General features: G+C 40.2%; 1 protein-coding gene across 1 annotated transcript in view; it reads right to left on the reverse strand.

Annotated features, from left to right (window-relative positions):
- The window catches only part of LOC109928314 (transcription factor 7-like 2), a 171,518-nt gene that overhangs the window by 146,677 nt on the left and 668 nt on the right, over window positions 1-24,173 (reverse strand). Inside the window, exon 3 of the mRNA XM_048603526.1 lies at window positions 24,037-24,149. Within this exon, the coding sequence (XP_048459483.1) occupies window positions 24,037-24,149 (113 nt within the window). The remainder of the gene's footprint in view (window positions 1-24,036; window positions 24,150-24,173) is intronic.

A 24,173-nucleotide genomic window follows, 5' to 3' on the forward strand; every position in this document is an offset into this window, starting at 1 on the left:
GATTATGTAGAATTCATGATGTGCTTAGAGCAGAATTTAGTCATCATGGTGGGAGCCACAAAGTTTACCCAGAAAGCAGGGGACAACCCCCCTCAGCAGTGTAGGCAATCTCTTGCTCATTTTGAGTCTCTTAGGCAATTAACTGCCTGGTGTTGGGACTCCTAACCCTTTATAACATAAGCATCTGTCCCAAGATGGATGGATGGACACACACATGCATGCACACAGATTATTTTCAGATTATGAAGTGTGGAAGAAATGTTGGTAGGATAGTATAATCATTTAAACACTGGGGAAGCATCTTGTCTAAAAGATGGTTACTGCCATTAAGTAATCAGAGCTATAATAGTAATGACAAACAAATGTTTATATCCTCTTCAGTCACAGGAGAGATCCCAGAGAACTGGGGAATAACTGATGGTGTTCCTTTGTTTAAGAAGGCAACAGGGACAATCCAGGAAATTACAAGCTGGTGAACCTCACATCAAGGTGATACAGAAATTATTGGAGAAAATTCTTAGGGACCGGATTTACCTACATTTGGAAAAATATGGACTTATTAGCAATAGGAAGCATGGCTTTGTGTGGGGGAGGTCACGTCTCATCAACTTGAACGAGTTTTTTGAGGAAGTGAAAAGACGATTGATGAGGGCAGGGTGGTGGATGTTGGCTACATGGGCTTTAGCAAGGCCTTTGGCAAGGTGCCTCATGGCAGGTTGATACAGAAGGTGAAGTCACATGGGATCCACAATGAGCTGGTAAGATGAAGACAGAACTGGCTTGGTCATAGAAGCCAGTGGGTAGCAGTGGCAGGATGTTTTTCTGGCTGAAGATCTGTAAACAGCAATGTGTTCCACAGGAATCAGTGCTGAGACCCCTGTTGTTTGTAATATATGTAAATGATTTGGAGGAGAATGTAGATGGTCTGATTAGTAAATTTTGGATGACACATAGATTGAGGGAGCTACAGATAGTGAGGAGGATTTCCAACGGATACAGCAGGATATAGACAGGCTGGAGACTTGGGCGGAGATGGAATTTAATCCGGACAAATGCGAGGTGATGCATTTTGGAAGTTTTAATATGGGAAGAAGTATAAAGTAAATGGCAGAACCATTAGAAGCATTAAGATACAGAGGGATCTAGGCATTCAGATCCACAGTTCCCTTAAAGTGACAACACAAGTGGATAAGGTGGTCAAAAAGGCGTACGGCATGCTTGTCTTTGTCGGTCAGGGCATAGAGTATAAAAATTGGCAAGTCATCTTGTAGCTGTATCAAACTTTAGTTAGGCCACACATTTGGAATACTGGATACAGTTCAGGTTGCCATGCTATCAGAAGGAGGTGGAAGCTTTGGAGAGGGTACAGAAACAGTTTACCAGGATGTTGCCTGGTTTGGAGGGTGTTAGCTATGAGGAGAGATTGGACAAACTTGGCTTATTTTCACTTGAATGTCAGTGGCTGAGGGGTGATCTGATACAAATTTATAGGCATGGATAGAATGGATAGTTGAAGTCTATTTTCCCAGGGTAGAAATATCAATTACTAGGGAACATAAATTTAAACTAAAAGGGGAAAGTTTAAAGGAGATGTGAGAGACACGTTTGTTTTTCACAGACAGTGGTAAATGCCTGGAACATGCTGCCAGGGGATGTGGTAGAAGCAGATACAATAGCAACATTTAAGATGCATCTTGACGTATACATGGATAGGCAGGGAATCAAGGGATACTGGTCACCCAGAGGCAAAAGGATTTTAGTTTAAAAGGCGTCATGTTTTGGCGCAGACTTGGTGGGCTGTGAAGGGGTCTGTTCCTGTGCTGCACTGTTCTTTGCTCTTTCTTTGTTTGTGATTTGGAATATCTTGTTATGCAACAAACATGAACCTTACAAATAAAACTGAATATTTTTCCTTTGGCTTTCCAATTCAAGGTAAAATTTGATTTAATGTTTAAATTTGTCTGCCCTGGATTTACAGGATGCTCCATTCTGCAAGATGTAGAGTTAGTCTTCAATACTTCCTTTACCTTCTTCTGTTTCCAATGTGCCTCTTCTGTGTAAAGACCACAACTCTCTGACTTCCCAGCAGCTTCTTCCAAATCAGTCGGGTACATACAGAGAACAAGTCCCTTGCTTCCATTGCTGCTTGCCTACCACCCACAAGCAGAGTGTCTAGCCCTCAGAGAGGATGACTGGGGTCACATTTAAATAAATTAGACCACATTATAAATGAGGAAAGACATACGCATTACAAAACATGTAGGAAGTCACATTTTAAAATCTCCCTGCACGGATCACCAATAAATTATTTGATTGCTAATTCTGTCTCTCAAGTTCAAATTGAAAAATACTGACAATGCTCTTTTCCCAAAAAAGGTTTGAAACTACAACATCACTTAAAGCTTGCCCTCAGGCGAGGTATTCTAGGCTCTCATGATCCCTGGCAGCAACACAAGCCATACTATCCACTGTTTAGAAATAATTATCAAATGTGCATCATAATAGCAAAGCAAAAAAAAAAACAATGTTCAAAGCCAATTTAAAATACTTGATGTGGCTAGTTTTAACATATTTAAAATGCAGAGACTATTTCCAGACTCTATTAGCATAACCATTCTGGAGAAGCCTGTCTCTAAGGCTGAGCTTTTTCCTTTCATGTTTCTCTTGATGTACCACACGCAACAATAAACGCACAAACAGCTCCAACTCAAATGGGCTGCACTACAGAATGGAGGTCATTTTGTAGGACTCTGCTCTCCAACTGCAGCCCTCGCTAGATGGTGTTATAGCCCTTTTTCTGCTGTGTGGGCCATTTACCAAGGCTTCACAATGGGAACAGAACCTTACAAAATGATCCTTTAAACAAAACCTGTGGAAGCGTGGGAGCATTTACAGCGAGCCAGCTTAAGAAACTTTGGCTGTGCTTGTGCTGAGTCAAACCCATGAGGAATATGAAAACTGTCTCTGTCAGATTTATTGGTGTAATCTTTCCCACTAACCAAGACGGTGGGTCAAAAATGAAGGTCTCGCTTGGGTTGTTCATGATTGTTTCAAGAAATGATACTGTCTGAACATTTCGCAAGAGACCAACAACGTTCTTCTGGCAATAGATCAGCACCCATTGTCAATTTCACTAAACATACGAACAAGTATTCCTGTTATGAAAATGATATGTTTTTGTCAAAATTTTTCTGAGGCTATGGTAACGGCACGCAATGAGGCAATAAATGGAAAGTGTTGCACATAATTTTCAAGCAGCTTGAAGAAGAAGTGTAGTGTGGATAATTCTCAGCCTCCTCTAGTGGTCATAACTATCACAGATGCCACCTGATTCCCTCCGAATGATATCCTGAAATGGTTAAGTTAGACTGATTATCAAAAGCTGAAGGTCTCTACAACATCCCAGTTACTGTGCTGATGTACCATGCTACAACTCCAAAGCCCAAAGTAGAACACCATCCAGGTAGGACTTGTCCATAAGAAAGCAGGTCAAATCCAATTCAATCAATTGCCATCCCATCAATCTACTTTCGATCACCAGCAAAATGATGGAAAGAAGATGTGAGCAGTGTTATGAAGTGGAAATTTACAAAGTGATATCTTAGTCATTCATTTTCAGATTTGATACCACCAGGCTTGCTCATATCCAGATCTCACTTCAGCCTTGATCCAAACATGGAAGAAAGAATTGAATTCCAGAAGTGAAGGTGAGAAGACACCAATGCAGTATTTGACTGCATGTGACATCAAGGAGCCTGGGTAAAACTGATGTCAGTGGGAATCAGGGGAAATCAATCCACTCACTGGAGTCAGACCTAGCACAAAGGAAGATCAGAGACAACAAGGTGCAGGGCTGGATGTACACAGCAGGCCAAGCAGCATCATAGGAGCAGAGGAGATCATTATGGTTGCTGGAGGCCAATCTTCTCCATTATCATAGAATCATAGAATCCTGACAGTGAAGAAAGAGGCAGTGCTAACCTCTGTGCCATATGCCACCCTCATGGGACATGCCGTAGGAATTCCTCAGGTCAGTTTCCAACCATCTTTAGTTGCTTCATGAATGAGGCTCCATCATAAGGTCAGAAATGGAACTAATCATTTGTGGTATTGTATTGAACAATGTTCAGTTCCATTCATAGTCCCTTACATGATAATGCAACCCATGCCCACATGCAATCTCCAACAAGAGACAGTTTAACCAATTCCCTTTGACATTCAACAGCATTACCGATTTTGAATCATTCATGGTCATTATTTACCAGACACTCTGCTGGGCCAACCACAAAAATGTCAAGGCTATAACAGCAAGTAACAGGCTGGTTAGTGGTTCACTATCTGATTCTCACAAGCATTCCACCAAGTCCAGGGCACAGGTCAGGAATGTAATGAAATACTCTTCACTTGCCTGATTGAGTGCAAGTGTAACAACACTCAAAATACTCACCACCATCCAGGAAAAAGCAATTTGCTTAAAGCTATCCAATCCAGTTTAATGTCCTCTCCCTCAATCACTAAAGTGCCATGGACACAGTGTGTACTATGTACTGTTTCTACTGCAGCAAGTTGCCTAAGCTTCTTTGGTTTCTTCTAAACCCACAACTTCTAACAAACAAGGGCTAGAGCTGCACAAATTGTCATCAAGTCCAAATTCCCCTTCATGTTACACAACAACCTAGTTTGTAGAGTCATACAGGTCTACAGCACGGAAAAAAGCCCTTCGCTCACTGTGTCTGCACCAGTCAAAAACAACCACCTCACTATGCTAATCCCAGTTCTAGCACTTGGCCCACAGCTTTGCATGCTTTGATATCACAAGTGTAGAGTTTTGGAATATATTATCCAACTCTGCTATTGCAGTACTTGAAAGAAGAAAACTGACTATCACTTTCTCAGGGGTAACTGATGATGGTCACTAATCACTGGTCTTGTTAGTAATACGCAGAACCAACCCCCACTCCCCCAGTCCTTCCAAATAAATAAAAAGAAACAGAATGGAATTTTAGCGCCCAGCCCAATGAGTTATAAACTTGATCAGGAAATGTCCAATATATTCACATGAGGAGTACAACATGAAGAAAAAGTCAATCAGGGTTTGAATAACAATTATTATCCAGTGTTCCTTCCTGGGAATGCCACATATGCTGATTTTAGGAGTAGCTATGTAATGCCCCTTTAGTAAAACAATTCCTTCCCTCATCCAGTTCTCTTGATTCAGGCATGAAGAATGGTCAGTTGAAGTAAGACTCCGAGGAGGGCAGTTTTTTAAAACAGAAAAGCATCTCTTTTAAAAACTGCACATAGCGAGGTGAAGGAAGAGAACAAAAAAAGGTTGCCTCCCTTGTTTTAAATGGTTAAATTTGGGTGCTTGGCTTCAACTTGTTTATGTCTGGTTACTGAGATGGCTACGAAACACACACCAGGTGTTCCTGTGGTTACAGATATTCTCAGTGTTCAATGCAGACTCCCCATCTCAACCACACTGTCATATTCTGCTTGTTGAACCCTCCAAGCAAAGAAAAAAAACAAAATCAGATAACATTATCTCAGTTACATTAGCTCTCACTCCACACATAAGATTTGAGCTTTCCTTGAACATTGGAAAAGACGGTTCTCATACACTTTAAGGTTTTAGATGAAAAACCACAGCACAGAGTGGCCTCAATTCACCTATACTGTTTCCTCTACCACGTTTGACAGAGTTAATGAGGCAGTTCGTTGAAACTACTGTATTGTGCCATAAATCAAAGTGTTTATACACTTTTCAAATTAAACATCCACTTGCTTCTTTGCAAGTTTGCTTTGAATTTTTTTTAAAGTGATTCGTTCCTTGGTATAACCATTAAAATAAACTGAGAAACACTTAACAATGCTATGAAAAGAGTGAGGTTAAAAAGAGTCAATCCAGTGTGTATGATAATGGTTTGTCTGATTAAAGTTTTACCAAAAATCTGCATGACATCTATAGCAGTACAAAGTGGAAAAGTAGGGAGAATAAAAATGATACAGATATTAGTTGAACATAATGACACAGGTACAGAAAAACCTCTTAACACCTAGTTTTTTGAATAAATGTCTCCTTAATCAAATTACTTCGCATAATAACTGTGTTAACAGATAGAATATAGACTCATGCTTGAGAGAGTTTATGAAGGCACTGTAAGGTGGGACATTAACAGACCCCACATCCTAACCTCAGTCCTTGGTTTATGCTGAGTTAGTTCATCTTGACAAGGACAATAGATACCATAGCTGGAATCTTGTTGACATGGTGTGGATCTCAACAGATGGACAGTTGGCAAGAGACCAGTATTGCTTATTCTAGGGTAGACCCACCAAACCTAATGACAATCAATCACTGGCAAGGCCACCAGTGGACCTTAGCCTGGAATTAAGACCATGGAGGCAGAAGTCCTAGGCAACAGGAGCTGCCGGCCAATCAGTAGCCTGTAGCTCTTGTACTTGCTCTCCCTCCATGGGGTAGGCTGTGGAAGCTGGTGGAAGGGCATCCAGGATCACAGAGTATCAAAGTGTAAGGGAATGGACAGGAGGCATTTCTGAGTTTGGAGGTTACAGAGAGAGGGGAAGCAGGGGCTTCAGAAGCAAAGGTAGGGTGGTTGGTTCTCAGCAGACACCCTCTGACAGTTTCTCAATCAGGCACAGCTTGCCTTTGATCGAAGACTCCATCTTCCCCACCCCAAGAGTACAAGCTGTCCACGCACGTTAACCTGTCAGGCTATATGGGGACGGTCTACTTGCAGCTGGGTTAATCCCAGTGGCATCAGACTGAAGTCCTATGTGTTCCTCAGTTAAACACTTAAGGGCCTCAAGTAGTAGCAGTGTGGGAAAGTTGGCCATGATCTTCCTGCCCCAAAATTAGTTCTGATAAAAGTAAGAAAACACTGGTGTGTGGGTACACCACCATCTCATCAAATTAAGTGCCCTTCCTGTTGCCAAGCTCATCCCCTCAAGATGATTCCACTCCACGCCTTAATTAGTTTTAATAGCCCTGGGCTAAAGTTAGGAAATAACTCAGTCAGGATTCCTATTCCTCAATTTCTAACTAATGGTTTTGTTTCTCTGGTCAATTAGGTTTTATTGTAAACTTCAGGCTTGAATTCACTAGAGTTTAGAAAAATGAGTGGGGAATATCATAGAAACCTATAAAATTCTAACAGGACTAGGCAGGGTGGTTGTAGGAAGGATGTTTCTGGTGACTGGAAAGTCCAGAACCAGGAGTCATAATTTAAGGTAGGTCATTTAGGAGTGAGACGAGGAGAAATTTCTTCACCAGGGAATGGTGAACCTTTGGAAGTCTCTGCCACAGAAGATGGTTGATGCCAGAAGATGAATATTTTCAAGAAGCAGTTAGCCATTGTTCTTAAAGCCAAAGAGATCAAAGGGTATGGAGACAAAGTGGCAACAGGGTACTGAGTGGGATGTTCAACTAAGTCGAGCAGACTTGAAGGGCGAAATAACCTACTCCTGCTCCTATTTTCTATGTTTCCATGAATTCCTTGATCCAAAAAAATCTATCCTCAGAAACATTGTTCCCTGTTTTATCTTCCAGCACAAGTAAGAACCAGGAACAATTTTAAAATAATTCAGCAATCACATTCATTGACAGAGTGCTGAGGTACATACAAATGATTTTGACCCCATTTCTTCCTTTAAAAATCCTGAAAAGATCTGAAACTTGAGTTTTGACAAGACCATGGCTTAGTGCAATTACTTGCCCCCAAGGCTATATTCAGGTCACTTTCAGCTGTCAGTGTTACTGAGACTTTGAGATTTTGTTAGCTGTCATAGGTTAACATGCATGATGTATGCATTTGCAGTTGTCAGTTAAGTACAATGTTTGCAGCTTGACTAATATCTTCCACCTTGTTAAAAGCAACTGCCTTGAGTAAAGAATTACTATTTATAAATACATAAATATACTTACAAGGGTGATTTCCTCTGCTGCTTCTATGACAAATGTAAATAAGTCTACATGTTTAATTTCTTTTAGAAATGGCAAATGGAGAAGTCTGCCCTGCAGCTTAATAAAAATCAAAATGTATATGCCTGGAATTTGTGCATGGGTTATCCTAATCTCCTTCCATAACTTTGAAGAAATGGCACTAACTGACTAAAAATGACTGATTACACTATTCTCCTGGGGGTTCCGCTAATCATTCACCAAAATCACAGGAACTGATGAGGAACTCCACAGAAATCCTCTCCCACAAATTGTTTCAAATCTTGGTAGATTACAGAGTTACAGTAATTCTTGCTTGAAAACCTACTAAGATTCTAATTGAAAGGGATTAAGATGGTTGCTGCTGATGTCATCAGCAGTTTGACTCTGTAGATGTTTCATTGGTTGAGCTCTTCTTGATAGGTTTGCTGATTTGATAGGGGAATCCTGTACTTTGACGAGGCTCCAACTTAATGTTTCATAAAATGAGTCTTTAATGAAATTCACCACTTGAAGAATTAAGAATGTAATTGTTTACAGATATAATATGTTTCTAATCTGTAATAAAGTGTAATTGAACGTAGAGTGGTAGCTCTGTCTCAAAAGTAAAATTAACTTTTTCACTGGCTGAAGCCAAACCTTGCAGTTGAACAAAAGTGTGCCAGGTTTGTACCGTCCTGCACTGACCATTATAAAATGCTTCCCAGTCAGTGCAAGGGCATCTTATTTGTATGGAGCAGGAGGGCACAAGGCCATCTTAGGCACTGATTTAGTGGAAACTCTTGATTGAGACAGCTTAGACCCCTTTAGCTAGATCATTGCCTCAAATGTGAGAGCTAGTCAAAGAACCTCATTTGTTAAAATAGCTCTTTTAGCAATCCAAGCAGATATTTGCCAGATGCACTAACCACTGGATGCAATCTTGTCCTGTTATATCTCACCCACTCTGCATTCTGACTGTCACTGCTGCACTTGATTCCCATCCAAGGCCAGAAAAAGAATTTGTAAGGCCAAGAACAAGTCCATGACATTGCTCCTGCCACTGGTTCTTTAGTTTTAACAGGTGGGCGGACATTCCTCCTATTACACAGATTGTTTGGAAACTCCCAAATTCAGCGATTCCAATCACCACCCCCCCCCCCTCCCCCCCCCGCCCCCCGCATATAACTGTGTTTCCATTGTTACCATGAAATTCTGGGATCCTCTACTGTGAACAATGGTGGAAAGCCCACGTAATTTTGCTGCATTATGCTAGTATAATTAAGGAAGAAAATTGCAATGAGGTGAAGTAATCTTTGGTGACTAAATGATTTATGTTAAAAAATAACTGCCAATATAAAATGGTTTCAGATAATATCTAAGGCTTACTGTGTAAGAAAAGGTTAGAAAAGAATGTTACTTATATATTCAATCTCTCCACCACCAATGCACAGCAGTAGCAGTGTGTATTGTATGCAAGATGCAATGCAGCAACCCATCAAAGCTCCTTCAACAGCACCTTCCAGACTCATTACCACTACCACCTAGATGGACAAGGACTGCAAATGCTTTGGAAACCCAACACTGCAAGTTCCCCTCCAATTCACACACCAACCCAACTGTAGGTTACATCACTGTTCCTTCATTGTCACTGGCTCAAATCCTGGAATTCCCCTCCTGCAATAGCATTGTGTGTGTACCTACTCCTCCCATAGACTGCAGTGGTCACGAAGATGGCTGAGCACCACTTTCTCAAGGATAGTTATAAATGAACAACAAGTGCTGGCCACGCTCGTATCCAATAAAGAAATTCAAAGAGCTTCTATTAAAAATCAGTGCATTCGGGAAATGAGGGATGGAGTCATTAACATCAATAAAGGCCCCATGTTCAATATAAAATCTGTGCTGAGGTAGCTTTGTCAACTAGAAACAGTGATGAGAATGCTACAATTTTCTTTCAGTTAGGTTATCTGTAGGAAGAAAAGTCTAATGGATTGAAAAGAAGAGATCTGATAGTTATATAAAGGGAAAGCAGCTGGTTAAAAGTACTATTGGCCCACTGAAGGCTGAGAGTGGGGATATTGTCAATGTCCATGGGTAAATGGGAGACATGCTGAATGATTATCTTGCTTCTCTATTCATAGCAGAAAAGGGGGATAGCTTGCCCGAAGCCCCAAAGAAATTAACAGAGGATCAAGGGCAGTGCCTAAATAGCTTAAGTAAATCATCAATAATGGGGAAATTAATGAAACTGAAGAGTGACAAATCCCCAGGACCTGATGGTTTCCATTCGCAGGTGTTAAAGGAGGTAGAGAAGCACATTACCTATGCCCAATTCATAATCTTTCAGAGTTCCTTGGATTCAGAAGTTGTACCTCTGGATTGGAATTTGCTTATGTCAGTCTCTTTTTAATAAGGCTGACAGAGGGAAACCGGGGAATTACAGACCAGTTAGTCTAACATCTAGGGTGGGGTAATTGTGGGAGTCTATAATCAAGGATAGGGTAAGTGATCACCTCAAAAAATTTCAGTTAATCAGGGACAGACAGCATGGATTCATGAAGGGTAGGTCATTCCTGACAAACCTCATAGAGTTTTTGAAGAGGTGACAAAGGTGGTGGGCAGAGGTAAGTGAATGGATGATGTTTATTTGGACGTCCAGAAGGCTTTTGATGAAATCCCACTGTTAGCTAAGGCGGAAGCCCACAGAATTGAGGGAAAATTACTGACATTGATAGGAAATTGGTCGAGTGGTAGGAAACAGAGAGTTGAAATATGGGTAAGTGCTCAAATTGGCAGGATGTGACTTGTGGTGACCCGCGGGGATCTGTGTTAGACCTCAATTATTCACAATATTATTAACAACTTGGATAATGGCATGAAAAGTCAAATTTCCGAATTTGTTGATGTCATAAAATTGGGCAGCATTGTAGACAGTGTTGATGATAGCATAAAATGACAACACTTCTGGAGTACTGTGTGCAATTCTGGTCTCCCTCCTATAGGAAGGGTGTTGTGAAACTACAAAGGGTTCAGAAAAGAAGAGGATGTTGCTAGGGTTGGAGGGTTTGTGCTACAGGGAGAGGCTGAATAGGCTGGGGCTATTTTCCCTGGAGTGTCTGAGGCTGAGGGATGACCTCACAGAGGTTTATAAAAACATAAGCGCACGGATAGAGTAAATACACAAGGTCTTTTCCCCGGGTTGGGGGACTCCAAAACCAGAGGTCACAGGTTTAAGGTCAGAGGGGAAAGTTATAAAATGGACCTCAGGGACAACTCTTTCATCCAGAAGGTGGTGTGTTTATGGAATGAGCTGCCCACAGGAAATGGTGGAGACTGGTATGATTACAATATTTAAAAAGCAACTAGATGGGCATACGAATGGGAAAGTTGTAGAGGGACATGGGCCAAATGCTGGCAAATGGGACTAGATTTATGTAGGATATCTGGTCGGCATGGACGAGTTGAACCAAAGGGTCTGTTTGCATGCTGTATATCTCTATGACTCTATAACAGGACGTTGATAGATTAGGTGAATGAGCGAAGCTGTGGCATATGGATTTTAATTTAAGCAAGTGTGAGGTTATCCATTTTGGATTGAAAAAGGTTAGATCAGAGTGTATTTTCTAAAGTACAAAGTTAAATAAAGTGGGTGTCCAATGAGACTGGGGGTTCAGGTGCAGAAAACAGTCAAGAAGGCTAATGGGATGCTGGCCTTCATATCTAATGTGCTGGAGTATAAGAATGCAGACATTATGCTGCAGTTATTCAAAACCCTAGTTAGATCTCACTGAGAGTAGTGTGAGCAGATTTAGGCACTGCACTTTGGGAAGGATGTTTCAGCCTTGGAAAGAGTTCAATACAGGTTTACAAGGATGATACCTGGACTTCAGGGGTTAAGTTCTGAGAACAGATTAGACAAATTGGGCCTACATTCTCTAAAATTTAGAAGGTTAAGGGTGATCTAACTGAGGCCTCAGGATATGAACAGGGAAAGACAGGGTACATAAAGATTGAAGATTCTGGAATCAAGGGCAGAATAATAAGGGTTAGGCCATTCAGAAGAGACGTTAGAAAACACTTCTACATGCAAATAGTAATGGAGATTTGAAACTCTCTTCCTCAAACGGCAGTCAGTACTAATTCAATTGTTAAATTTAAATCTGAGATAGACAAATTTTAATTAAGAAAGGATATCAAGAGATATGGGCCTAAGGCAGGCATGTAGAGTTAGGTCACAGATCATATTGAATGGTGCAGCTGGCACGAGGGGCTGAATGGCCTAATCCTGGTCCTACATTCCTAATACCTTCATATAGACAGTGATGAGCCTGTGGAATTCCATACCACAGAAACCAGTCGAGGCCAATACATTGTACGGGTTGAATATAGTGGATCTATAAATCAATGGATATGGGGAAAAAACAACAACAGGTTATTGCGTTGGATGATCAAATATGACTATAATGAATGGCAGAGCAGGCTTGAAGGGCTGGAGGGTTTGAGCTATAGGGAGAGGCTGAATAGGCTGGGGCTATTTTCCTTGGAGTATCGGAGGCTGAGGAGTGACCTTTTGGATGTTTATAAAATCATTAGGGACATGGATAGGGTAAATAGTCATGGTCTTTTTTTCTGAGATGGGGGAGTCAAAAACCAGAGGGCACAGGTTTAAGGTGAGAGGGGAAAGATTTAAAAGGGACCTAAGAGGCAACCTTTTCATGCAGAGGGTGGTGCATGTATGGAATAAGCTGCCAGATGAAGTGGTGGAGGCTGACACAGTTACAACATTTGAAAGGCATCTGGATGGGTATATGAATAGGAGGGGTTTAGAGGAATATGGGAGAAATGTTGGCAAATGGGACTAGATTAGTTTAGGATATGCGGTCAGCATGGATGAGTTGGACTGAAGGATCTTGTTTCCAAGCTATACATCTCTATGACTCTAATGCTTGAGACTAAAGGGATCAATGGATGTGGGGAAAAAGCAACAAAAGGTTATTGTGTTGGATGATCAAACGTGATGATAATGAATGGCAGAGCACGCTTGAAGGGCTGAACGGCCTACTTCCGTTCCTATTTTCTATGTTTCTATGTTTATCTGAGCCACTCAATCCAATGTTTGCACAATTTGGCTCAAGATCTAAAGTCAGGCAATAAACCCCTGATTAAGATATTCAAAGGGCCTGATATCAGCTTTATACAGTCAAGATTGTGTCTGGAAATGATGTCTGCTTTTTTTGCCAAAGCATGCTAGGATCAATTTCTTCCCCATCATGTTTCAATTCAAACATAATACTAAAAATAATCCAGTTCGTGGTTCTTAATATTTAAATAACGTCGACATAAAAAAAACCCTTACTTTTTTTCTTTTGCAACCTCCCATTCAATATTTTATCAGTAAATCAGGTAAAACCATTAGAAAAAGATTAATAGATTCATTCACATGGTACCTGCCTTCAATTCAGACAGAGCTGTTATTTTTATTTCACTGGAATAAATGTCATAGTAAATGGCTGTCTTTACACAAAATCTTGCACAAAAGAGTTTTGTTGTTTGGGCTTCACATGTCATATTATAATATTTTCTTTCTCTCTGTCCCCTAATGAAGGATGCATCAAGTAAGGAAATCAGTTTATTTTACTGCTAATATCTGAGACTTTTCCCTTTTAGAAGACTGAAAGTTTCAGGTGATGCTGAAAATATTGGCAACAGCAAAAGATGAGGCAGTCATTAATAGCATAGAAATAGAAGCCTTGTGAGTACAGACAAAAGACAATCTCAGCAATAGTGACCATAACATAACACACTTTAAGATATTAATTGAGCAAAGTACAAGATTAACACAGCTTATGGTAATAAATTAGAGAAAAGCCCATTTTGAGAAGCTGAAATAGATCTTGAAAAAACAAAATGGACTGTAATATTGGCAGCCACTGATGAAAAACAACAATGGGAAACATTTCAAAAGGTATTCGATAGACCAGAAAGACTACATTCTACTAACATGCAAGTACAACCTAACTACTTACAGGGTGAAAAATGTGGATGAATAATGAGAGTAGGGCCCGAGGTGTGAATTAAGTATATGGACAGCAAAAAGGAGCATTACCAGGGAGAATACTAAGATATTGTGGGGTGTGTTTTTTATTAGTTCAGTTGGCTAGGTGGCTAGATTGTGATGAGAATTGTTTCCTACAGTCCTATTCTAATTCCTGTAGCAGCTGTGCTCCTTTGCCTTGCCTCACACTTATGTTACTCAAACTATTTTGAAGCAATTATCTTTCTCTAATGGAGTGAGGTACCCCTTGTCCTTTGTGAACTATGGCTTAGATATTAGAAAAGAAGACAAAAAATCAATTAAGAAGGCAAAGAGAAACCATAAAATTATCAGGGACACAAAACCAAATAGTAAAATATTCCAGAGGCACATAAATAAAGAAAATGTCAGAAATAGAATGAGCCACTGTAATTTGGATAGGATAAATCACAGGCATCAATTGAAAAAGGGCAAAAGTATTAATCAGACATGACATTAGAAAATAAGATTTGAAATAATATAATTACATTTAATATAGAAATCAGAGAAGTATTAAATAATGTACTCAAAGTCAAATAGAATAAGAGTCCTGGTCCAGATGGATTGTATTCACATAAATAAAAGAATCTAGAGAAGACACAGCAGACATATTAATATGGATATATAATAATTAATTAGGAAAATATGTAATGCCTGAGGACTGAGAACAGATTACTGACATTATGCCGATATTTAAGAAGGAAGCTTGAACATATTCAAAAGGGTATAGTCCAGTCACCTTAGCATCAATTAGGAAAGCCGATTAAATTCCTTCTAAGGGAATAGTAGAACATTTATAAATCAAAAATGCAATACAGTATAGTCAGCATGGATTTCAAAAGTGAAGGTCTTGGTTGACTAACCTGATTGAAATCTTTGAAGAGGGGTCAAGGACAGTTATTCAGTGTGGCAGAGATACAAAGTATGGTTCGACAAAGGTTAATTCTGGGGCTACTGTTGCTCACAATTTATATCAATAAGTTAAATTGACAATTTAAAATTTAGAATATAAATATAATTTATAAATTTGCCTATGACACCAGAAGCCTAGTCAATACTGTTGCTTTGTGTTAATAATGAAGTCGAATATTACTTACAAAATTAGAATCTAAATGGAGGACAGCAATAAAGGGGTCTGGGAGCACAAATATACAAATCTCTATAAGTAGTGACAGGTTAATAAAGCTAATAAAAAGCAAGCTAAGAATTGATGTTTGTTTCTATAGCATTGCAATTGGAAAGAAGAGAAATTATGCTAATTTTGTACTGAACTCTGTTTAGACTGTACTTAGATTATGGTGTACTTTTCTGGTTAGAGTATCATAAAAAAAGGATATTGAAGCATTGGAGTGGGTGAAAAAGGATTTTACAAGGTTAAAAAAGGCACTGACTATTCCTGGGGGGCTGCAGACTCACTGACCCTGGCAGTTCACCAGCTCTTCGTTCAAACTGGCATTCTTCTTGTGAGCCTAGGCAATGGGTATTGAGAGGCTACTTGTGGAAAACTTCACTCCCAATGCACACACTTGCGTTCTCTCTGGCATCAGTGGTTGGACAATATTGATAAAAGTAAATGATGACTGATATTCTGCTTTAAATCCCAAAATCCTAAAAGTTACAAAAGACTTCCATGTGTATAATGTTTTCAATAATCACAGACTATCCCAAGTGCTTTATCTCAAGTATTCTTGAAGTACAGTCACTGTTGCAATGCAGTAAGGTAAACTGCAGTACCTTTCCTGATGATTAGTTTGAACAGTTCATTCAACAAATTACCTTGTTTTCATTAAATCTGTGACTTTTCTGGAGAACACCTCATTTTACATGCTTCTGTAGATATGTGAAGTAGACTTGCTTCATTCTCTTTATGTTCGGTGGGGAGAAGTAGTAATGGTAGAGGAAGTGAACTGGTACTTTGCATCAGTTTTCACAATGGAAGACACCAGCAGCATACCAGAACTTCAAGAGAGTCGGGAACAGAGGTCACTGTAATGGCCATCACAGAGGAGAAGGTGCTGGGGAAGTTGAAAGGTCTAAAGGTGGAAAAATCACCCAGACCAGATGGAATAGAGTTCTGCCTATAGTTCTGAAGGAGATAGCTGAGGAGATTGTGGATACATTGGTGCTGATTTTTCAGGAATTACTGGTCGGTGAGGGCCCCAAAGGACCGAAAAATGGCAAATATAACATCCCTGTTTAAGAAGAGAGTGAGGCAGGAGGCAGGAAACTATAGGCTGGTAAGCCTGACTTCGGTTGCTGCTAAGAGTTTAGAGTCTATTATTAAGGGTGAGATTGTGGAGTACTTGGAATTGCCTGGTAAAGCAGGGCTGAGACAACACGGCTTTATCAAGGGAAGGTCATACCTGAAAGATCTTTGAGGGGGTAACCAGCAAATTAGACAAAGGATAGCTGGTAGATGTGATTTGGATTTCCAGAAAGCCTTTGACAAAGTGCCACACTGGAGCCCGCTAAATAAGATAAGAGTCTATGGCTAAGAGACAAGGCACTGGCATGGATAGAGGATTGGCTGACTGGCAGATGGCAGAAAGTGGAGATAAAGGATGGCAGTTAGCGACTAATGGAGTTCTGCAGGGGTCCATGTTAAGATCACAAGTAGTCAAGTTATACATTAACGATCTGGATAAAGGAAGTGAGGGCATTGCTGCAACTGACACAAAAGACAGTGAAGGGGCAGGTACTGTTGAGGAAGCAGGGAGGCTGCAGAAAGGCTTGGACAGGCTAGGAGAGCGGTCAAAGAAGTGGCAGATGGAATGTTAATGCCCGTTTATTCACTTTGGCAGGAATTTTCTTTTTATTCATTCACGGGATGAGGGCATTAGTGGCTAGGAAGCATTTATTACCCATCTCCAATTGCCCAGAGGGGTGTTAAGGGTCAACCACATTGCTGTGGGTCTGGACTCACATGTAGGCCAGACCAGGTAAGAAAGGACATTAGTGAACCAGGGTTTTTACAACAATGGATTCACAGTTATCATTAAAGGATTAATTCCAGGTATTTATTGAATTCAAATTCTACCATCTGCCATGGCAGGATTTGATCCCAGGTTCCCAGAATGTTATCTGGGTCTCTGGATTAACAGCTAGTGGTATCATTGCTGGACTGTATACTTCTAATAGTAGAAATATACAGGTGTAGACTGTTTTCTAAATGGAGAAAGGCTTTGGAAACCTGAGGCACAAAAGGATTTGGGAGTCCTGGTTCAGGAATTTCTTAACATGCAAGTGCAGTTGGCAGTTAGGAAGGCAACCACAACGTTAGCATTCATTTCAAGAAGCAGAAATGTACTGCTGAGGGTGTACAAGTTTCTGGTCAAGCTGCATTTGGAGTATTGTGAGCAGTTTTGGGCCCTGTATCTCAGGAAGGATGTGCTTGATTTAGAGGGTCCAGAGCAGGTTTACAAGAAGGATTCTAGGGATGAAGGGCTTGTCATATGACGATTACGACAAGAGATAGATAGGCTCTTGATTACTAAGGGGATCAAGGGTATGGGGAGAAGGCAGGAAAATGGTGTTGAGAAATATATCAGCCATGGTCAAATGGTGGAGCAGACTCGATGGGCCAAATGGCCTAATTCTGTTCCTCTGTCTTATGGTGGGGAGAAGAGGTGAGGAGATGATGCTGGAACAGGATCCTCGCAGGGAATAGCTGTTATCTGTGTTTGAGCTCCACATTGTTCAATGTTAGAGCATTGCGTGGGGGCAGCAAGCTTTTTAAATGCTTAAAATATTCAGCACTTAGTTTTGCTGTGCCTGCACTAAACGAGTGGAATGGGGAGGGTGGTGGTCGGGGTGGGCATGGGAGTGTGTGTGGTAAAGCAATTGAGTGATAAGCATATTCACAAATAGCATGGGACTCGTGGTGACTGCATGGATTTTCCACAGTGAACTGCCAAGCAATCTTCATTCAAGTCCAGGCAGTTCAAAGTGTTTGAATCATTAATGTTGTTTGGCACATAAGGCACTCCATACTTTCATTCAAACTATTTCCATGATACTTGGCTACTTTGCTAAATGAAAACACTATATCTCAAATGCGCTCAAAACGCCCAGACCCCATACGAAGAACAAATCCTCTATTCAGTTTGAGATAACAAGGTGTAGAGCTGAATGAACACAGCAGGCCAAGCAGCATCAGAGGAGCAGGAAAGTTGACATTTCGGGCCTAGACCCTTCTTCAGAAATGGGGGAGGGGAAGGGGGTTCTGAAATAAATAGGGAGAGAGGGGGAGGCGGATAGAAGATGGATAGAGGAGAAGATGGGTGGAGAGGAGACAGACAGGTCAAAGAGGCGGAGATGGAGAGTTGCAGTGGGAGAGAGAGAGATCCACTGAGGTTTTTCCGGAGGGAGGAGGGTAACTTCTTCAGGGTAGGCATCCTTAGAAGAGGCTTCGCAGTGGGGTTCTCTCCCTATTTATTTCAGAACCCCCTTCCCCTTCCCCATTTCTGAAGAAGGGTCTAGGCCCAAAATGCCAGCCTTCCTGCTCCTCTGATGCTGCTTGGCCTGCTGTGTTCATCCAGCGCTACACCTTGTTATCTCAGATTCTCCAGCATCTGCATTTCCTAATACCTCTATTCAGTTTGATCTCCGGCAACTTTATGAAAAGGACTGGCAAACTTTTTCTTAGTTAACAGTGATATCGCATGTCTTTTAGCTCATTTTTCAAAATGGATGTCAAGTTCCCAATGTTACACAAGATTATCGAATTAACATCACATTATCAATGTCATTTTGCCGTAAATTTACCGTGGAAAATCTGGGCTTCATTTTAATAGCTGAGAAGAAAATAACAGAAAAAGAGCAACTGAGCAAAATCTGGCAGGGTTTTCTGATTCAGAGTTTGGTGGCCACTACAGATGCAGTAACATTTATTTGCTCAGGATCCTTCAGTGGGTATTTGGCTCCAGAAATATGGTAATGAAGGTCCAGTGGCAAAATCAGACAAAAAAAACGCATGGAGTTTACACCATAAATCCTGGCTCCGATTTTCCCAGGTCAATCATGCTGTATCCACCAGCCTTTAAAGGGACAGCTAAAGGTGAGTAAAGTTATCTAATTATGTTGTTGTGGAGTCAGGAGGAGCACTGCTTCTGCCTCCACATTAACACTGCAGACTGCTGCTGACCAGTGCCCAATCCACTTTGCCATTCATCTTCCCAACAAGACGTCCCTATGGGCCATCTCCCTATCCAAGCTGTTGATTTTTAGGAAGCCTGGACAAATCAGCCAGCTTGGACACCCAACAGACGTCCAAAGCTGGCCATGAATATGGAGATAAGGCTCAAAACCCAATTTGAGCTACTGGCAGGCATTTTCAACATTATTGATTTCACACTGCGGCTCCACAAACATCCTTATTCCTTCCAACAATCCACAATCTACATATCTTAAGTTTGTTTTATGATCTTTTTCCAAAATAAAAAAGCTTTGTAAATTATCACTGTAATTTGGGCAGACTTGGCCTCGTCAGAAGTCTGAGGTACCATGGGACAGTTTTTTCCATTAAATGCGCGACATAAATGCAAGTTGTTTCACTGCTGTTCCCTTTCCCTCAAAAACAGAGAGGGTTTCAGATTTTGATGTGTTGACCACAATAAATAATTGTCTTAAATAACTGCATTAAATTTAAATCATGTTTAATAATGATATTTCTAATATTATTCAGATATTTCAAACTCCTTTAAAAAAGCATGTGTGGTATAATAATGGGAGGCAGGAGACTAATGGGGCCTTGCGTATAAGAAAGTGTTGTGTTATGTTCATCAATCCGGACAGGAAATTTCAATTGCTTCAAATATGACCTCTATAGATTCAAACTGTAGGATTTGTCATTTGAAGCTACAAAAAAGATTTTTTCACCTTGTCCTAACTGAGAGGAAAATGTTCAATTTACTAGTGAATTATCATGATATCCTCTCTTTCTTACTCAGATTCAACCATCACTACTGAAATATAGCTTGTCTTGCATTGGGAATGAAAAACTGTGACCAGTGTTGATCTACAGATTACACGCCTCTCCTATTTCAGACAAAACTAACCTGTTACAATCTTTGCCCACTTCCCCCCACTTTGCTCTGCTTACCTGGCCAGTGTGATGAGTTCTCCATGTTGGTGACAGGAAGGATTTGGAGTGGTGCTGAACAAAACCAAGAAGATGCATCCCTACTAGTGTGTGTGTGTGTGTGTGTGTGTACGCACGCACACACACTGAGATGTGAGGATGGGAGAAAAGGGGTGTGGTATTCAATAAAAGCCATTGACTAACCAATTTGGATTGTTCATATATATATCTCTGTCTATTGACTTAATTGCCGAATCTAACCATCAGGGAGTAGGATCTATCTGCCCTCATTGTGAGGTGACAAGCAGGACAAGACACATTTATGCAGGGAACAAAATCACTGACTATTAACAACTCATTTGTATAAGAACACTGTTTACTTATGAAATCTTTAACAGATAAAATGAAGGGACATTAAGCTGGTTGGTAAAAAACATTTCAGAGCTGTAAATAAATGAGTTTTTAAAAATTGTTTTTGGCCATTTTCACAAAACATCACGCATTCCCAAGCCAGGTATTTCACTGCTTTCCACCAACAAAAGGCCTTTACTTCAAACATAATAAAATAACTTCCACTGGATCAAATAAATAATTCCATCACAACACTCATTGATTCCGTGATACTGACGATTTAGCGCCAATTTGTACAAATATACCCGACCTATTTATGCTGGAAGCTCACGTCCATTAGAAATTAGGTTTAATGTATCTTAAACAAAATGACTAAAACTTTTGTAGGGGGAAATGCTGTATAGTGTACCTCGGTGTATTCAATCATTCAAACCATGCCTGAAGGTTGTTCCTTGGCTCATTGTCTGCAGATGCTTCATTCTTGGCAGTTTTCGTCAATTGTCAATTTGACACTGCCTTCTACTCTTAAGAGCAGGGTCAGCAAGCAGGACCGCAGTAAAACTGAACTCATTCTGTTGCTGTTATTCTTCAACCACACACTAGCCATCTAGATAACTGAGCTAACTGCTCCAACCCACACACACACCACCTCAAGTATAACAACACTTAATAAATGTTGTAGTGAAGTAAAGTAATATCTAAGACCCAAGGGTGTGATAATTCCTTTTCTTTCTTTTGTCTGACAGCAACTGTTGATTGGTGAATGAATTACCAATCTATATAAAAACACACAGCAGGATTGAAATACAATTCAACAATATTCACTCAATATAACTTAAATTTTCAACCTGGATTTTCAAAAAGGTGGAATAATCATGTTATATATTTCCTGGACAGATAGGTGAGCTGAGCGTTTTTTCTATGTCAAAAGGTATTTCCCATCATCTAAATACTACATTGAGGCAGTCTCACTATCAAATGTCCTTAAATGGTCAACATTCTCAGGGAATTGTAGAGTACCTCAGAGGGACGTTTTTATTTTTAAAAAAAGTTTTCAACTACAACAGCGTGTTAATGCAGCAAACTGTAATAGCTAACTCTTTCAGTTTTTTCCCCCAAGGTTTATATTTGAAGTGGCATTCATTCCATTCAAACTTGGCAGGGAACTAAAAGCTGGATCCAAAATCAGGTTCCTTTCCAAATCTAACCTGAGAATTTAAAGATTGGCATGACCACGTTATCTGGTAAAATTTCCAAGATACAAGCAGGCAACACTACCATTCTTACTTGTCTTATTATCAGCTCCAGCAGTATAATCACAGCCCAGAGACAAATCATTGTTGGAACTTGATGCATTAAAGATCAAAAAGTTGCACAATTTTTTAACATCATTTTTTCCCTTTAACCTAATACCGTAGTGGCATTTTAGTTGAATTTCTGCTGGTTTCATAGAAACAACCTTTGTAAAGCTAATGAATCTGATGGTGTGAGGCAATTAAATGAATTGTACACAACTGCAACATCAAATATCAAACTGCCTGTACCTACAAAAAAATACCCAGATCTTTCATTTGATCAAGTTCAGTATTCATCTGAAAACAAAGTCCCACACTTGAGTCACCAGCGTTTATGTTCACAATTCAAACCAAAATATTTACCAAAACACAATAAGGCAAAGTAAAGTCAAGTTTTTCTGTTTAACTATTCGATTCTGAAAAGGATCAATGACAGTGATCAACCTTATGAATGAGATTTCTGACATTTGCCAGTCTATCAATGAGAAATGAGCAAGATGCCTAATTCACAGGAACTCTGCGGTTGTAAGTGGTTATTAAACAACAATGCTATTTTTTTCCAATAGTGCCTGTGTTGTATTACTAAGCTAACAAGAAAGCCAGTGTCTCATTTGATACCATACCCACCCTCAAGCCCACTCCTCCCACCCCAACCCCCACCTGCTCACTGCTTCACGAGCCCTCAAGCAAATCTATGTTTACTGAAAAGATTTCCATTTAGCTCCACTGTAGAGAGAGAAAAAAAACGACCACTCAAACCACATTGCGCAACAATATGAAGCACAACAGCACACAGCATATTGTGGATGTTTGAGCTCTGGATGGAAATGTTCAACCGGACATTTATCTGATATCAGATAAGCAAAGGTTTTTGTTATTAAAAGGGAAAACTGACTGGCAGCTGCTGGTTGCATGGTACCTGTTCGTTTGTGTAAGTTTATGGAACAAAATAGTTGTGTACAGACTTCACAATCTTTTCAATCAGCTTGATGAGAGTGTGGGCAAAAATTAAGATTGGGTTCTCTGACACTTTCCAATTCAACATAGTAATAGTAGCCTCGTCTAATTTTGTGATCACGTATGCATATTTGTGGAATAAGTTTTTATTTGAAGCACCCATTTATTATCAAGAAAGTTTTATTTTCTGAAAATGACATTCTTGGCACTTCCCAATTATTTTTATCTGGAGTTGAATTTTAGAACATTACTCAGGGACGTGTTGAGTCCTTGATTTAAAGTAGGTTTAGTGGGATATTGCTTTGAAATACAACTTATTTTCAGGCACTTCAAATATATTTCAACACCACAGTCTCAACTGGGTGGAGGTGATTTCTCTGCACACTTTCTGTGCCATAGACTGGTGTAGATTTTTTTTTTGAAAGGTGCTGGATATCATTTCAAAAATGTACCATTCTCTACTTTTGAACCGTATTTAAATGCCATCGATGTTAGATATTAGGAAACATTTTTTTGGGAAGTCTCAATGCTAACAATATACTCAAACGAAACACCATTCCATTTTTAGCTACGATGAATAGGTTTTACTCTTCGCCAGGAAAGGAAAGATGGAAATAAGGGAGACTGATAGTACAGACCATGATATTTATGTTTCAAATTTCCAGCTAAGAACATAGGATTATTGTAAAGCTATTGCGGAGTTTTCTCTGAATTACACTTCGTTTATTCTATCGCTAGTCCCCCGACAGCCTGTTCCAGTACGGAGCTCAGCAATGTTGTTAAACGTTTCAGAAAATCGAAACCATTGTGACAGTTTCTTTAACTTTTTAAAAAAAATGTTATGAGGGATACAGGACGAGCTGAGATCGTCACTTCCTTCCCTCAATCCACCCCAGACACTAAAGCTACGGGTGGACAACTTGACAGTGACAAACCTCTAGCGTTTGTTTACTGACACCATACAGCAGCAAAAACAAACACTGCGATGACTACCTTTCACCAGGAACAAGGCGGCAAACACAGGCGATGCATTTTATTTTGTTTTGACTGACGTGAAGTGTGTTGAAATACACCTCTAACTGGGAGAGGCAGACTCCGTGAATCTGAGCCAGGTGTTAAACAATAGTTTAAATCCCAGATTCCGGACACTCAGGGAAGACCCCCTGAAACCCACAACCCAAAGCTTGAATTTAACTTTTCAGTGAGCTAATGATGAGCTTTCGTTTCCTGCTAAAGAACACTGATTCTCCCTTCCCACTTCCTAAAGAAAATGAGCCTGAAAGAATTAGACGGGTGGACGTACGATTCTTGCAACGTGCATAAGATGCTTAGAACTTACAGATGGAGAAAGGGATCCATTAGGCAGGTAGGGGTCCTGGAGCATCAGAAAGTGGGGATACCCCGAGTAGGCTGACCCTTTGAATGTCCCTCCATCTTGACGCTGCTTTAAAGCTGCAGGAGACAAGGAAAGTGGGG

Source organism: Rhincodon typus, chromosome 12, assembly GCF_021869965.1.
Source record: "Rhincodon typus isolate 14 chromosome 12, sRhiTyp1.1, whole genome shotgun sequence".
Lineage (NCBI taxonomy): Eukaryota > Metazoa > Chordata > Chondrichthyes > Orectolobiformes > Rhincodontidae > Rhincodon > Rhincodon typus.